At 40.8% G+C, this 16,536-nt stretch overlaps 1 protein-coding gene across 1 annotated transcript in view; it reads right to left on the bottom strand.

The window, feature by feature from the left end:
- PIEZO2 (piezo type mechanosensitive ion channel component 2) overlaps positions 1–16,536 on the bottom strand; it is a 325,545-nt gene that overhangs the window by 116,732 nt on the left and 192,277 nt on the right. The window contains exons 6-7 of the mRNA XM_074146852.1: positions 11,054–11,264; positions 8,052–8,265 (exon numbers count right to left, since the gene is read on the bottom strand). Coding sequence (XP_074002953.1) covers positions 8,052–8,265; positions 11,054–11,264 — 425 coding nt within the window. The remainder of the gene's footprint in view (positions 1–8,051; positions 8,266–11,053; positions 11,265–16,536) is intronic.

The raw sequence follows: 16,536 nt of genomic DNA on the forward strand, positions 1-16,536 counted from the left end.
ATCATCACAATTTCTGGGCATGCCACAGTATGAAAATAAAGGCTGGTGAGCAGACCTCAGGAAAACAGTAGACAAGTTTGTAATGCCAAGAGAAGTTTGCTAATTATAATCCACATCTCCCAATACCAGAAGCAATAGAGATCCAAATCAGGTAGGAGGAGAGGGGTTGATGTCTGTCCATTCCTTCTCTGTCTTTTGTTTCAGACACTTGCTCAATGATCATAGCATGCAGATCTGTGTTCTTTAAAAAATATGAAAAGAAAATTAAAGGGTCACCTCTTCACAGTCATCCGCTGCATGTCTACACAGGACAGCCTGTGACAGGCAGGGACTCTGTATTCAAGTGTCAGTGTGGGAATCAGACACATGAAAGCAGACACAGGGTGTGTATGGGGGAGTGGGGTCATTCAGCTCTCCCTGACCATGAGCAGAGCTTCTGTTAGCGGAGGTGTGCTGGTCCCACACCAGCCAGATGGGTCCATGGACATGAAAGTGGGAAGGCTCTTTTACGAGAGCAACTGCACACCCATTTCAAACCAGAATCAGCATGAATTTTGTCAGTATACATCAGCACTTGTACAATCTTTGCCATTTTCCTCTGTCCTGCTCATCCCAGCATTTCAAAGCATCCCAAGAAAGAGGCACCTTTGGCTGTTCTTACGGTAACACATGGCTATTTGGGGGCAGGAGACAGCAAGGAAGTGGCAATTCGCCAACATTATGTCACGCGATGGTGACTGATTTTTATGTTTACAGCTTATGCTCAGTTTCCGGACACGGCACACACGTTGTTGGGAGCGCCAAGGCTCCCCTCTCCCCACTAACGAGAACCACCTGTGGCCAGGGCCAGCCCCCATCACGCTGCCAGAGCGCTCACTGGTCGCAGGCTCGCTGCTGCAGCAAAACACAGCTTAGAATCTGTTTTTAAAAGGTCTTAGCACGTCTCTCGGTTTACATCCCTTTCAAGTCCAGGAAAAGATAGAGGGACATAAATCACTTGTGATGCAAGGCCAGTGACATGAATAAGTTGTGCCTGCCTCTGGCAAGGCTGAATTTGGCACTTTGCGCAGGACAGCAGTTATGGTGGACGCCAATGGCTCCGCTGTGGGGATGGAGAGACACCACCACGTAGACTGTCAGGGAGGCTGGGAAGGACTGCTCTGCCAGAGAAATTGCTGCCATTTACTTACTAGTTAATCTGCTGCTTTTTCAAAAGTTTCAAACTTGCTGCAAATCCTGGCACAAACAAGAATTTGTTGATTTTAAAGAACTGCAGTATGTAGCAAAAAGAGGTGGGTACTAATAACCATGCAACGACCAGCAAGGGCCACAAATTCCCCCTAGTAAAGCTAGGTAAGTCTGCACTGGCTTCTCTGTTGTCACCACTGGACTTCCACCAAAACCTGAGCTAACCATTTTAAATCAGTGTTGAGTACAACTCTCCTATAAAGTGAGCATAGCATGGACATTTATTACATGCCCGCTGATGAGTGAATCTCCTAGGAATCCCTCTGAATAAGCGTTGAAAGGGGTGAATTCATTTTGGATGAATCTCCAAATGCCCGTGTGGCAGACACTAAGCTGGAATTCTCACAACAGCAAGTAGTTTTGCAACATTTCCAAGGCTTTCCTGCTACAACTGACTGGAAACTCCACCACTGACTCTGCTATTGCATTTAGATATTCCAGAGAATGCTATCAGAGTGGTTAAAAGCGCAAAACTCAAAACAGTAAAAAAGTGATATTACTCTTTTTCAGTCATGTAAAAAGTTCAATTCGTAATGAAATTCTGAGCGGGATTCACTAAATAGGACTCTTTCTTTGTCAGTCATCTTGATCGGTTTCTGATACAAACCACACCATCTTGTTCCAGTGAAGACACTAAAAGGGAACTAAAGAATGTGCAAGGTTTGTTAAGAACTAGTAGACCTTCCTCTTAGGAAGGAGAAACAAACACAATGGAGAAGTATAGAAGACTTGCTATGTATTTTCCAGTATCCTTGGTTCACCTATATTTACATCTCTTCTGCCACACTGTCATGAGTTCTGGTAACTGTCTGCTCACTGGTCACAGCTATAGGTGTGAATCTTTTTGGTCATCAGATAATTAAGTAGTTAATAAAAAATGAAGACCACACAGACTCTGATGGATCAGCTGATAGGAAATGGACTGTTTACTGTGTAGCGCAGAAACATTTCCTAGCATAATATTGGACAACTGACTTTGTTTGATGCACAAAATCCTGGGACAAAACACTTTGTGCAGAATCATATAATTCAGAAAAGCACATAGAATGACAGAATCATAGCACAGCCCAGGTTGGAAGGGTCCTTAAAAGATCATGTCATCCAACCTTTCATTGGAAAGGGAGCCCAGATGAGTCCACCTGCCCTGGGCTACTGCATAGTTTAGAAACAGATTACGATAATAGAAAGGATGATCACTGTCTTTTGTCAATGGGAGTCTGAACTCGCATTTCGAAGCTGCTAACAGAGTAATTCACTTCCTTTGCAAAATAACTTAAAAAAATAAAATAAAGCTGATGGTAAAGTTCTAAGAAAGCACATAGGCTGAAGTCTTCTAAGTAGAATTAATAGTCTCCTAAGATGTGATAGAGCTAATATGGTGAAACTCAGCTGCAAAACTTCTGTATTAATAAGGTCAATTAGTTAACTTCTATTCTCTCCTCTGCAAGAGAGAAATCCCAGCTCTCAAACCTAATCTGGTCATTGTGACAAATGTGTGGCTAGGCCAGCATGGTTTGGAGCATTCTCTGCAACGACAAAGTGTGCTTTTGCTGACAGAGGGTGATGGAAAGAGAAGGAGGGCAGTGTAGTGTCTCTACATGGCGTGTATTCAGGGGTCTCTGCCCTGGCACTGGGTGCTGCAGTACCATGGTGGTAAGTGGCTAAAAAAATCAGGCAGAAGGCATGAAACCTTTGTTGCAGCGCAAGGGCAGCTCAATACAGGATACATAAATGAATTTCAAACACTCCGTCTTGTCAAACACTGGCTTATGACCAGGTTACAATGCAATTCAAAATCTCAGAAATTCATATGGGGGGTAAGAATATTCTGCCCCTCATAGGTGAGGCACCTTTGAGATAGGTGCCAAAGCTGGTCAGCAGCAAGGACTAACAGTGGCTGCAGCTCAAGTGAAACATGTTGCCCAGGTCTGGGCTGCAGTGCAGCTACAAAAGCAGCAGGAGATCAGTTTCTTGCCCTGGAGAGAGACAAGACACTGCCAACAAGGTAATTGATCAGCTACATCTTGCTATTTTGGCAATATCTGTTCTCCTGCTGAGATTTTAATAGCACACTTAGCCTCTAATTTAGAAAAAAAAAATATAGCTGGATGTCCCACCCTATTCCGACAACTCCAGGAATATTTTTGAGACTGTGTTTAAGCATTTATTAATTTATTACCCTGGATAAACAGAGCATTTGGGCTACAAATTCTGAATCTAGATCAAAGCTTTCAGGGAAATTCAAATGGAGGATTTTGGACTGGACTCATCTCAGATCTGAAAACAAACTGGATATTCTGAATATACCATCTGTAGCAAATATCAATATAACACTTCCTCCAAAAATAAGAGAATCATTTAAGCAAGCTTATTATTAATCAGTGTAAAACCTATTTTAAAAGTCCCGCTTAAAGAGATTTATAGGCATCTTTCAGATGAAGATTTCCTGTTGAAAAGACAGCCTTAGATTAGACTTCCCCACTCAGATTGCAACAAAGCAATCAGTTGTGCAATTCCAAATTCCCATTCATTTACAGATGTGAAATAACGTTAACACTATGAAGTGGCTCACAATCCCTGGACTCCTAGGTTTGCCTCACTTTATAAGGGTGATGCTTTCCCAGAGATTAAACCATTTGTATGTAAACTATTTTGAAAATTAGGTTCCTGAAAACTACAAGCAATACAAGACAGACCTAAACTCTAAAAAAGCCCATAGGTTTTCGTTTACATCAGATTACTGGATCTTTAAATGAATATGCTTATAAGCACAGTTTTGGACAGGAATAACTTTACTGACTCAGGATAAACTTCATACCGCTGCACTGATCCTATTTCTTCATGTTGGCAAGACCTTATCATTGCCCCAATTACATACTTTTGCCAAAATAAACAACATCAGGAAGAAAGGAGGCAGCAATCTGAAAAATGGCAAACATATTATTGCATGTTTTTTCAGGCTGTGGCACTGTGTACATAATTTCTAAAATAATTTTAGCTCATTGACTTGTTTTTGTTAACTCAGGTGAAAAGAATTTTATGGCAGAAATATGATACTTTCCAAATTTTGCTTTAAATGCGTACTTCTTGCTATTGTTTTCCCATCTCTGTAAATAACCAATTTTTACACTACAGCAGCAAGTCAGCACAGAGGATACCTATTTTAAGTGAAGTTATAAATGAGTGTGGATATTTTATTTGACAGAGATCAGTTGGTAATTAACCAGTGTTAATTTATGCAACTAGGTAATTCCTAACTGAAGGGTAGATTCAGCCTTATTTACACTGGTCCTCCTGTGCCATTTAGAGACAATTAGAGCCTCGAGGGCAATTAGAGCACTTCTCCACTGTGGGCTGGTCTAGAGAAGAACAGCTGTTAGTGGCAGAGGCAACTTCAGGTGAGCTCTGCCGCTAGCGTGCTTAACCCTGACACATCAGCTATACTTCAGACTTTCCTTGCAGAATGCCATAAGGACAAAATTCATAAATTCACCAGATTTCAGACTATCTTTTTCAGGAAAACTGCCTTCTTCTGGTGACACTGTTCAGTCACTTCTTACAATCGTAAATGCTGAACTTTGACTTGAAAGTTCTTAAAAGGAAGGAGCAGCATGGAGATGATGCGAGTCTTAGCTGAAAGATACTGTAAACTTGAGAACTTTCCAGCTGGCTTGGGTGTAGTTTAACTTCATTTAGTCTGAAATCAATCGGCACAGTGGCAAGCTGAATGCGTTGCTATTCAGAGACAACACATTTTTTATTGATCAGAAACAGCTTGTACATTTCTTGTCAACTTGAGAATTCAAACTCAGAAATACCAATGTTAGCAGCTTTTAAAAATGACACCCTTAGGTTCTGCAGAGACTAAAAGTATCCATCAGCAGCCCAACAGGAGCAGTTGTCACATCTGCCCTTGCATCTGAGGAGAGCTTAACCTGGGGATCCAGCCCTCAAAACTTTACAGGGAAACAAAAGCCCTTCTTCCTTATGTTTCAGCTCCCCTTCATGTACAGATAAAGGTCTGTTTGTAATGGCACTAAAGCTAACGCGTGCAAATACTTGTACCTGCTGTATTTTTTTCATACAGTGAGTTTATTAGAACTAAGTAAGAAGAGTTCAGACCACTGAGTAAGTATGAGAATGATCTGGTACTCTCCTCTTGTAAAAAGACATTAAACAGCATATTCTGGGTGACAATAGCAGAGAAGAATTTGGGGAATCAGATTCTTTTCTCAGTATATAATTTACCTGTATAAGCCACCCACTAGCATTAATGGGAGCTCTGCATATTTAGTTCTGCTTCAAACCAAGATGGTACATAAAATAGCAAGGTCTCAAATTTCTTCTAGGATGAAAAATGCTAAAATATTTTTTCTGCACCATTCCAATACATGTGTCTCTCATTTTCCTCCTCTAGCCACCGCTTATACACCAGTCCTACCCCAATTATTAAAAATCCTATTAGTGTCTTTTTCTCACACTCAGATTTGTACTTCCAAGCACCGATAACACCTGTCTTGATGCTATTCAAACACACCTCCCTGAAAGTAGATCAAAGTAAATCCACAGCAGAAAGAACTGCAATTAAACAAACAAGGAAAATATATTTACTGCACCTTCTGTTGAGTTGTCATCAGTGTTTTGTACATTCAAACATAATTTCCTATGTAATTTAGAACGAGTCCCTCACGTGATATTATGTGTAAAAGGCAGAGTATCCAATAGTAGCAGCCCAAGAGACATCAAGGTCTTCAAGAACATAATTTTCTGCTTACAATAAGGTCGGTACATACTCTAAAGTCCAACACTGGGAGTTTTTTTAATCTAAACTCTGAAGGTGCTTTTTCATGCTACAGTGAGGCAGAGGCAACTTACTTGCAATCAGACTTTTTAATTCAAAAATTAGTGACTAAGTTAAAGTGGCATATTTGTACTGAATAAAATTTTATCATAAAATGTAGAATTACAATATTTACCAAAAAAATAACTTAATGAGGGAAATAAGTTTAAGACTAAATTAATTGACAATTAAAGTAAATGAAAATTAAAGTAAATGAAAATTAATAATAAAACTATTAAGAAGAAAAAAAGGGACTTTTACAAATGACACCTGTTACAAAGGCTGCATATAATTATCACAGCTTTTCAGTACTTAAAGGGGGCCTACAGGAAAGATGGGGACAAACTTTTAGTGGAGCCTGTTGTGATAGGACAAGGGCTAATGGCTTTAAACTAAAAGAGGGAATATTTAAACTAGATACAAGGAAGAAATTTTTTACCATGAGGGTTGTGAAACACTGGCCCAGGTTGCCCAGAGAAGTGTTAGATGCCCCATCCCTGGAAACATTCAGGGTCAGGTTTGACGGGGCTCTGAGCAACCCTATCTAGTTGAAGATGTCCCTGCACATTGCAGGGGGTTTGGAGTAGATGATCTTTAAAGGTCCCTTTGACCCAAACTATTCTATGATTCTAGCAAAATGTTATGAAACACATAGTTCTTCTCTTTGAGAAAATATTGTTGATGTCTTGTGGTAAAACACTGTGAGATTATATCCTCATAGCCAAATAGTTGAGAATTTTGAAGCCATTTTTTCTTTCTTTTCTTAATACCCAGAGAAAGCAATATAAAATTTTTAGGGAAGTTGGGAGCATTTGAGCTACTTCAGACTAGAAATCACCCATTCTCATACCATGACCTCTAGGTGGCACAAAAGAACCTAAACTAAACAGACCTTTTCCCATTTTTCAGGTAATTTTATGCCCTCCCAATCAGCCTCCTCAAGTTAGCAACTCCAACCTCACAAAACACACATCTGTTAATCTGTACTAAATAAAATGTCAAAACAAGTGTTAAAGTACCAGGTACTGTAGCTAGGCAGCTCATTTTTTACTGCTTTTTATGGTGCATTGAAATATAAATTATTAATTGATTCTCCCCAGTACACCTTTCACCTTCAACTTACAGTACTTAAAAGGAACAGTAGCCTTACTAGAAATAAAGTTAAGGTTTATATTTAGTTTAATGTAAGGATTACTATGGCACTACAAATATGTAGCATAAATATAATTTGCAATCATAATGCAGTAGAAAAAAAAAGTAGTCATGAGTAAAATACATCAATTCCTTCATCTTATTTTAGATCACAGTACAAAAGCATGTAAAAAGATTAAAGGGTTGGTGAAATAAATCCATCCAATCAATCCAATCAATGTTTACTGCAGCAGTAACTAGAAATGCTGCTTTTTGACTTAAGCAATGCAGCTGTCAGTATGAACAAGAGACTGGCAAGTTCTGCATGACCAAAGAGAATTTTTGCATTAACAGACTAGTATTATATACAGCAGAAGTGCCACAGCAGCCCTTAGTCTCTGCACACAAGGATGGCACACACATGCATTTTGCCCAGTTAAGACACCATGACTTTAGACCTCAGAACATTTATTTTCCTCTACCAAAAATCTGCGTGCATACACTGCCTTTGCCTCAATGCTGCCACGGGTTTCCTTTATCTCCTGTCTCAGCCAAATCTTTCTCACTCACATCTGAGGATCCCTCTGAACAAAACAAAAATCACCTTCCCCTCCTCACCTGCCCTAGCCCTCTGTACACAATTACCCAGACAGGACTTCTCTCTGTCATCCAAAACCATTGAGTCTGAAATGCTATGAGTCTTCCAAGACTGAATATGAAGCTATGCATAAAATTTGTCAAAGCATTATGTGGAAGACCATTTGCATCACCATGTGATAACAAATCATTGCATCATATGCTCACTACAAAACAGGAAATTAATTTCTCTCACCTGGCATAGAAATCTTTTGGTGGAACGACCTCCTGAAAGAACTGTAGCTGGTACAGGTAAAGTCCAATCAAGTGTCCCGCACTGAATATAGCCATTAATACACACAGACAGCTGAATATCAGCGGATCAAACACTTGGCAACAGGACCACCAGGTGCACAGGCCCAAAAATACAAAGAAATACACAGCTGAAGTCAAAGATGGCACCATCATACCTGTGAAAATAAAACCATGGAGGTTTGGAAAGGTGTGGGAATATCAGCATTTTTTAAACCTTAAGTCTGACAAGAAGTGTATTAAACAATGTAATCCCATTAGTGTTCATGCTCTTAAAACTATTAGCTTTAAGACTAGAAGAAAAGGATCCTCTTTTTTTTTTTTTTCAGTTGACTTATGGCATACCTTAGCACTTAGTACATGACCACTCTCCAGATGTTCCTTGAGATGAAATCTTCGCATTATAAAGATGCTTCACAAAGCATGGAGAAAACCAGAAATGTGGCGGCAAGGCCAGCCAACAGACACTATGTCTGAGAGCGCTGATGATCTTCAAATTAATTTGAATTACGAGATGCTAAAATGGCATGATGGATGAACAGTGAAAAGCCTTCTCATATAAATCTTGAGATACATTGAGTGACTAAAAATGAAAAAAACATGACGCATATACTGAAAATAAAAGGCACCTAGAGGATACTCAAATGTTTAATTTTTTCTGATTTTTTAACTCATAGACACTTGTAATTTGCATATGAAAAAGACTCTGCTGTCTTACATATGTATATTGGTTTTGCTCTTGCACATGTAGCAGAGTATTTCACTTGTGCTGAATGAGAGTCAGTGCTCTGCAGATAGCCTACAAAAAACAAGTGAGGAAAGCTAATAGGGACGCCTGCTTCAATTTGTTTTAAAGTTTTTCACTAGTGCATGTTAAAACCCACCTTCCTTCAGGACAGATCTGCAGGCTTCTGGCGGCCCACGGCTCCTGTACACCCACTAGCCCTGCTCCTGGACTGCCCACTCTGGCAGGAGGACCTGTGCCTTGCCAGGTGCCAGCTTGCCATGTTTTTTGGGGGCAGCACTCTGCGGGTCAGTCCCTGGTTGGACTCAATCCAAGCACCACCCAGACAGACTTGGGACATGCTCAAATGGTGGCCCTCTGCATTTCCACCCACAACCTTCACAGTCCTTGGGGGGAAAGGAGAGAGAGAGTCTCGGGAGATGCGGGACTTCATGCTGGACTTCGTTGGCATCAAAAGCTGAGGTGGTCACAACCATGTGATGCTGGGCAAAATATATAAGGACTCTTGTCCATGGTCATTTTGCCTGAGCTTCATCATCACATCCTTTCACATCATGCTTTAGACCAAGCCTTTAGACCAGGGTGCTTTGTCTCTTCTCCAGTGTATAACCTACTGGTGTTTCCATAGGCTCACAGATTTAAAAGCCTGATAGGACCACAGGGATTTTCTATACGAACTGCCTTCATGATGGAGGCTGTAAAGCTTCACCCGGCAATTTCTGCCTCAAGGCTGTAACTATGTCCTTTCTTCTTTCAAAAAGATACTTTATCTTTATTTAAACACTTTAGTAGAAGGAGAATGCACTATATCCATAAAAAAGTTGTTTATTATGGCCAATTACTCTGGCTGTGAAAAATTCAAAATTTATTTCTGGTCTGAAATTGCCTAAGTTTACCACTTAACTATTGACTCGTATTATAACTTCCACTAGATGAGATGTCTGCTAAAAAAATCTAGGCACTTTGTACCTTTGTCAGTACTTTAGGGCTACAGTCAAATCGCAATCTTTTTTTTTCTTGGCATGGTAAGTAAGGAAATATTTAACTAGTTAAGCTCGACGTTTCTCTCTGGAATACAGGCTTCCCAGACCTCTAAGTCCTTTTTATAATTCTCCTCCGAACACCTCCCGGCTCTCTGCGTGTGTTGGAGTCCCACAGACAAGCTGCCCAATGCCACTCAGAAGAAACTGTCCCTGCCAGGGCTGCGTGATCCTTCTGCTCTATCCTCCCTGGGTGATATTCACCCATGCAACTTTGGAATGGCACTGAAACCATGTTTATTTGCATATACTTATCATGTCTTTTTTAAATGATGGTATCTCTCTTCCCTGATGTCAGGCACTATGGTGATCCACATAAGGTATTTTTTCCCCTTTTTAGATTTATTACTTTGCCTTTGGCTACATGTAAGGCTGTCAGATAATCTTCCCTTACTTTAAGAGCCTGCCTTACTAAAAGAGCTACACCTGACCAGTCCTCGTCATTCAATACCAAGTATTTTTTGTACTATCATTTCATGCTTCATATACTAGTATACTTATATGTTAAGTATACACTTACACTTTATATGTAGGGACTCCATTTAAACATGTGAGTAGGCAGATCAATGCAAACATACAATTGCATGATCCAATTTTAAATTCATTCATTACAACCTACAGTGATTTTGTACACTTCCATTCTGTCTGTAGTTGATTATGTGGTACTAAATCAAATGTCTTATAAAAGGTTGGTCATATCATATCAAAACAGCTGCTTTTACCAACGAACATAAAAGTCACATCAAAAACCAGCATGAGGTCTGCTTATCACTCTTTTTACAGACTGCATAGTCAACCTATTAATCTTTCCTTTTTTTTTTGAATGCTATGTGAATACAGTTTCTTTTTACACTTGGAAGTGATGGAATCAAATCTATGAAATCATAATATAGGCACTTGTAATATGCAACCATTCACCATTTGATTATAATAGTGGCTGTAAAAGTCATATAGCTAATGATAGGGCCACACAGTACAAAAAAATAAGGAACTCAGCATATTCTAATGCCTGCCAAAAAGTTAATTTAAATAAAATCAACAGCAATTTCTTTTCCCTGAAAAATTTCCATTGTTATTCCCGCAGGTGCCAAAGCGCTGAAAACTGATTTGTTAAATGCATAATCTAATGGGCTCTGGAGGAAATTTTTCAAATGCACCAACCTGCTGAACCAAGTAAAATTGTAACAACAACTTTTCCAGTGGTGATTATCATGTTGCCAATGAAGTCCCTCAGTTTGGATGCTATGCAGGCGATTCTACGCAGCAGTTTTAATTTCATGGTTTCCTCAAATTCTGCTTCACCACAGTCTTCATCATCCAGATCTTCTTCATACATCAAAGCATCATCTGGCTCTAACTTTTCTCTTACAGCCTAAAGGAGGACAGGGGAAAGAAAAAGACAGTGCAAAGGAGACACACACACACACACACACACACACAAAGGAACTTGAAATTAAAAACCATGCATATATTACTTAACGATGAAGTTTTCTTATAATTTTTGACTATGTGCAAGTTACAAGAGAGTTACAAAAGATGTACTAAAGCTAGAGTTGTACATTAATGGTTCCCACTTCAAATCTGCCTCAGCAAACAAGGATGTTAAAGTTTGTCTTTAAGAAAGACTGCAATCCTCCTACATGTTCCTAACAGGCTGCATGTTCATTTTTATATGAAATTTTGTTTGGTTTGCTCAGCATTCTTTCCATCTTGCAATCTATTATCTGTTAAAACTCCTCTTTGGTTTGATGGCTTCAGGTATTAGCTCCAGCCTATAAGGACAAGTGCCTTCCTGGTTGAAGTTCCTCAACAAACCTCACTTTTCAAACCCTTCCCCATGAACCATTTCTTGGACTTTAAAAGCAAAACTTAGAATGGGGAGAGCATGAGTGAACTGAGACACGGTAACAAGGTCTGAAATAAACAGACAAGGAGTTCATTGGTGACTGAAGGGCAGCCTGGCAGAAAAAAAATGCACTAAGAGGCTCAGGGAGAGAATGAGAAATTGTGAGATCGGCTGATTGTGAAAGAAAAGGAGAAAAAGTAAGCAAGAGAGAAGCAGTGAAAGCTTGAGTGGTCTGCAACAATTTATCAGGGGAAATGAGACTAGTGGCTTAGAACTACACAATGGAAAAAGGAAAATAAGGAAGCGTGTAAAGGCTCCTCATACTTGAGCAGTTTGTTAGGATTTGGCAGTGGCCTTCACCATCAAGTCTCCATCGTATCTTGGAGACCAGAAGACATACACAGCTATTGAGTGATGCAGACTAAATCATCAACCCACGGTGAGAATCTGCAGGATTAGCAGGAGGCCCACCCAGAGATACAATTTATGGAAAAATTAGTCATTCACAGACATGTAGGGGCATATTTAAAAAAAAAAAAAAAAAAAGTAATAGTTTTGAGCCAGGTTCTCACTTGGTGTATTAAGGCATAGCTTCTTTGGCACTAATCTGAACTTGTATTAGCTAACGTTCTGGCCAAGTAGTATCTCTGTGTGTCAAAGCGAGAAAGAGAGACTATTGGTATTTTTCATCAGAATAGCAGGTTTATATTTATTGGTGACCTTTGGCAGCAAAAAATTCCACACTGACTGATAAGACTGCTGTAGGAACAGCTGAAGTCTCAGCCCACTTAACCAAATTCTTCCATACCATTTTGTTATGTGGATACCCAAAAGGAACAAAATTCCCTGTGGGCTCCTTCATTTCACCTCTGAGCTTTATGCCAACTTTCTCCTCTTACTCTGGAGCACTATCAATGTTGTGAATGCCCAGAAAAAGCCTGCTTATTCTCAAGAGTATAGCTTTTACAGACAATGAAATACGTATTAAATACAGTAGGGCTGATAAGGGAAATCTACCTTTCTCTTGGACCTATCTGGCTATTTCACTGGCTATACCCATTATAAATGGAGTGTACTAGCATTTCAATTGCTTTGCTATTGTCACCATTCATTTACAGAGCTCTCAACACACGCATTATCAGATACTGATGCAAAATAACGCAGAGGAGATGGCAGCCCAAACATGCAGTCATCACATTTCAGGCCATGCAGCACAAAGAGGCATTCTGTCTGTTCATCACTGCTGCTCATATCTGAGCTCCTACCTAAACAGGAACTAAAAAATTCAGAAACAATGCCAACAATAGGCTGAATGATAACGTTATGCTCTAACTTCTGCCACAGCTGTTTTAGCAAGAAAGCCATACAAAGGGCAAAAGCTATGATCACTTCTGCTTGTGCTGTAATTGCTAGATGAACCTGCTCCTCTTCTAGTCCTTTTGGGCCCAATCCTGCTCCTCCTGGACTGGCTCTAGTGCTCTGTGCCTTGAGCTTAATACGACCAGTGAACACTGAAACCTTCAATAGTGTTCTTATCCCTACCAAAAGAGAATGAGAGACTGCTGGACATTTAAAGGTTATGAAATGGCAAATGGCACACCTACTACACATGGATCTGTGCGAAGGAGAACTTTGTTTCTTCAGCTAGTGCTTTCAATTTCTTGAAGATAAGAACACAAACTAGAAGATAAGACACAAACTAGATAAGTTATTCCCTGTGAGACTGACAGGACTCATATCTCTATGAATACCACTAATCTATGCTGAACATGAAGACAGGATTCATACGTTTATTAAAGTTTAAGCTGAATGGGAGTCCTATCTAAATTGCTGAGATAGCACTTAATTATACATATGCAGGAGCAGGAAATAAAAGTCTGAAGAGTCACAAAAAGAAATAATAAAATGTTACCATGCAGAAGCAGAAAATGTTCTTGAGGTAAAAATGCACAAAATTAAAATATTTTTAAGTATAAATTGGAGGAAAATACGCAATACCTTGAAAGAACAAAATAAAAAAGAGGACACAGAAGTAAGAAAATCGCATAAAAAGAGCCCAGTGAAAGGTGGGCCTTGATATCCTTTTCTGTCTCTTCCCACTACCTGCCTCCCTCATCTCATGCCCAATTTCACCATTGATCTCCTCAAAATGAGTCTTTGGATTTTCCTATCATTGTAACTAGGACGATAATTTTTTAACTTGACCAGGCTAATCACTCTTGCTTCATTGATCAGAGGAACCTTTAGGCTACATTTTGTCTTAAGAGTTCAGTGTTAATAATCTAGTACTGACATGTATGACATGGCATGCCCAGGGAGAATCACTAGGAAAGAGGGTATTTCACTGGACCAGGATACCACTGAGAAGGAGATGACAGTCCAAAATTTCCACGGACTGAGGCTTACACATTTTAAGCATAGCTAAAAGCTTGCAAGTTGATGAGTTAGCAAAGAAGTTAACTTTCCTTGTATTTTCACTTTTATTTAGATATGAAAATATGAATTCCAAGTTCTACAAAAAAGTTAGGACCTCACAAACACTCACAGGAAATGCAGAACAACCCACTTCTGGTGTTACCAAGGTCATCAGCTGTTGGAAAGAAAACTTCAGCATTCCGAACCTCAGCAAATGCCAAACTGATTTCCCAAGTTTTCCTTCTAAAACTATGAATCTGTGTTTGGAGTTTGGGTTCTTCAGCTGCTCCCCTCAGTTTAAGACAAGCTAGCAGATGGGAAAACCTGACCATCAACAACAACCACGACCTGCAGACCTGGAAGCTTTTCCAGAACAGACACCTACTGTCTGGAAACTTTTCAGCACAGCCTGAATTATCAATGATATGGCTGCGCAAGGATTACTTGGTCTGAGACCAGGGCTTTGCACCAGCATGCTCCCTGGAAGCGGTAGGTTAGCTTCCACATCTCTGTTCCCTATCTGCAAGGGCTTTTAAGGATGATACTTTAGTCCTTAGCCTTATTCTGCCTACTTCCCAGTGGTGTCATTCATGACCCAGTCAATGATTGTTTCAATGAAAAGACTATGACAGCTAAACAACTATAGGGTTGATATTTTTTTGTATACAAACATATCTGTTTGTAATTCAGTATCCAAGGTGAACTCACAGAATCACAGAATCTTCATGGTTGGAAGGGACCTTTGAGATCATCGAGTCCAACCAAAAAAAACCCAAAACAACCCCACAAACAGACACAAACCAACAATCTTGGGCACTAGAGCATGCCCTGAAGTGCCATGTCTACACGTTTCTTAAATACCTCCAAGGATGGCAATTCCACCACCTCCCTGGGCAGGCTGTTCCAGTGCCTGACCACCCTCTCAGTAAAGTCATTCTTCCTAATACCTAACCTAATCCTCCCCTGCCACAACTTCAGACCATTTCCTCTGGTCCTGCCATTATTCCCTTGGGAGAAGAGGCCAACACCCACCTCTCTACAACCTCCTTTCAGGTAGTTGTAGAGGGCAATGAGGTCTCCCCTCAGCCTCCTCTTCTCCAAACTAAACATGCCCAGTTCCCTCAGCCTCTCCTCATATGACTTGTTCTCTAGACCCCTCACCAGCTTGGTGGCTCTCCACTGGACATGCTCCAGCACTTCAATGTCCTTCCTGTAGTGAGGGGCCCAGAACCGAACACAGTACTCGAGGTGAGGCCTCACCAGTGCCGAGTACAGAGGCACGATCACTTCCTTACTCCTGCTGGCCACGCTATTCCTGATACAGGCCAGGATGCTGTTGGCCTTCTTGGCCACCTGGGCACACTGTTGGCTCATGTTAAGCCAGCTGTCCACCAATACCCCCAGGTCCTTTTCTGCCGGGCAGCTTTCCAGCCACTCTTCCCAAGCCTGTAGCGTTGCCTGGGGTTGTTGTGACCAAAATGCAGGACCCGGCACCTGGCCTTATTAAACCTCATCTCATTGGCCTTGGCTCATTGATCCAACCTGTCCAGGTCCCTCTGTAGAGCCTTCCGACCCTCAAGCAGATCAACACTCCCACCTAGTGTGGTGTCATCTGCAAACTTACTGAGGGTGCACTCAATCCCCTTATCCAGATCATCAATAAAGATATTAAACAAGACTGGCCCCAAAACTGAACCCTGAGGGACACCACTGGTGACTGGCCACCAACAAGATTTCACCCCATTAATCACAACTCTCTGGGCGTGGCCATCCAACCAGTTTTTCACCCAGTGAAGAGTATACTTGTCTATGCCATGATTCGCCAGCTTCTCCAGGAGAACGCTGTCAGGGACGGTGTCAAAGGCCTTACCAAAGTCCAGGTAGACAATGTCCACAGCCTTCCCTGCATTGAGAAGGCGGTCCACATGGTCATAGAAAGAGATCAAGTTGGTTAAGCAAGACCTCCCTTTCATAAACCCATGCTGGCTGGCCCTGATCCCTTGGCTGCCCTGCACTTGCTGTGAGAGCTCACTCAAGATGATCCTCTCCACAATCTTTCCCAGTACCGAGGTCAGGCTGACAGGCCTATAGTAGCTGTCAAGTAGCTGAAAGGCCATGTTCTTTTCCTGAAGGAGCTGAAAGGCCATGTCGCAGTATATGTCAAAAAGACAAACTTTGGATTCCTCCACTCATATTCACCTCCCACCAACTGGATTATCTGGGATGGCTTTTCAGTTTCTCACATTGTGCACTTCAAATTGCTGAAAGCAAGCAAACAGTGAACAGTCTTTACATGCAATGTGGTGATAATGTGCCTGTTGTTTTAACACTTTCTGATGATTAAATAGCCATGCAAATACGCGCTCATCACAGAACACCAGTA

Source organism: Numenius arquata, chromosome 4 (genome assembly GCF_964106895.1).
Source record: "Numenius arquata chromosome 4, bNumArq3.hap1.1, whole genome shotgun sequence".
Classification (NCBI taxonomy): Eukaryota; Metazoa; Chordata; class Aves; order Charadriiformes; family Scolopacidae; genus Numenius; species Numenius arquata.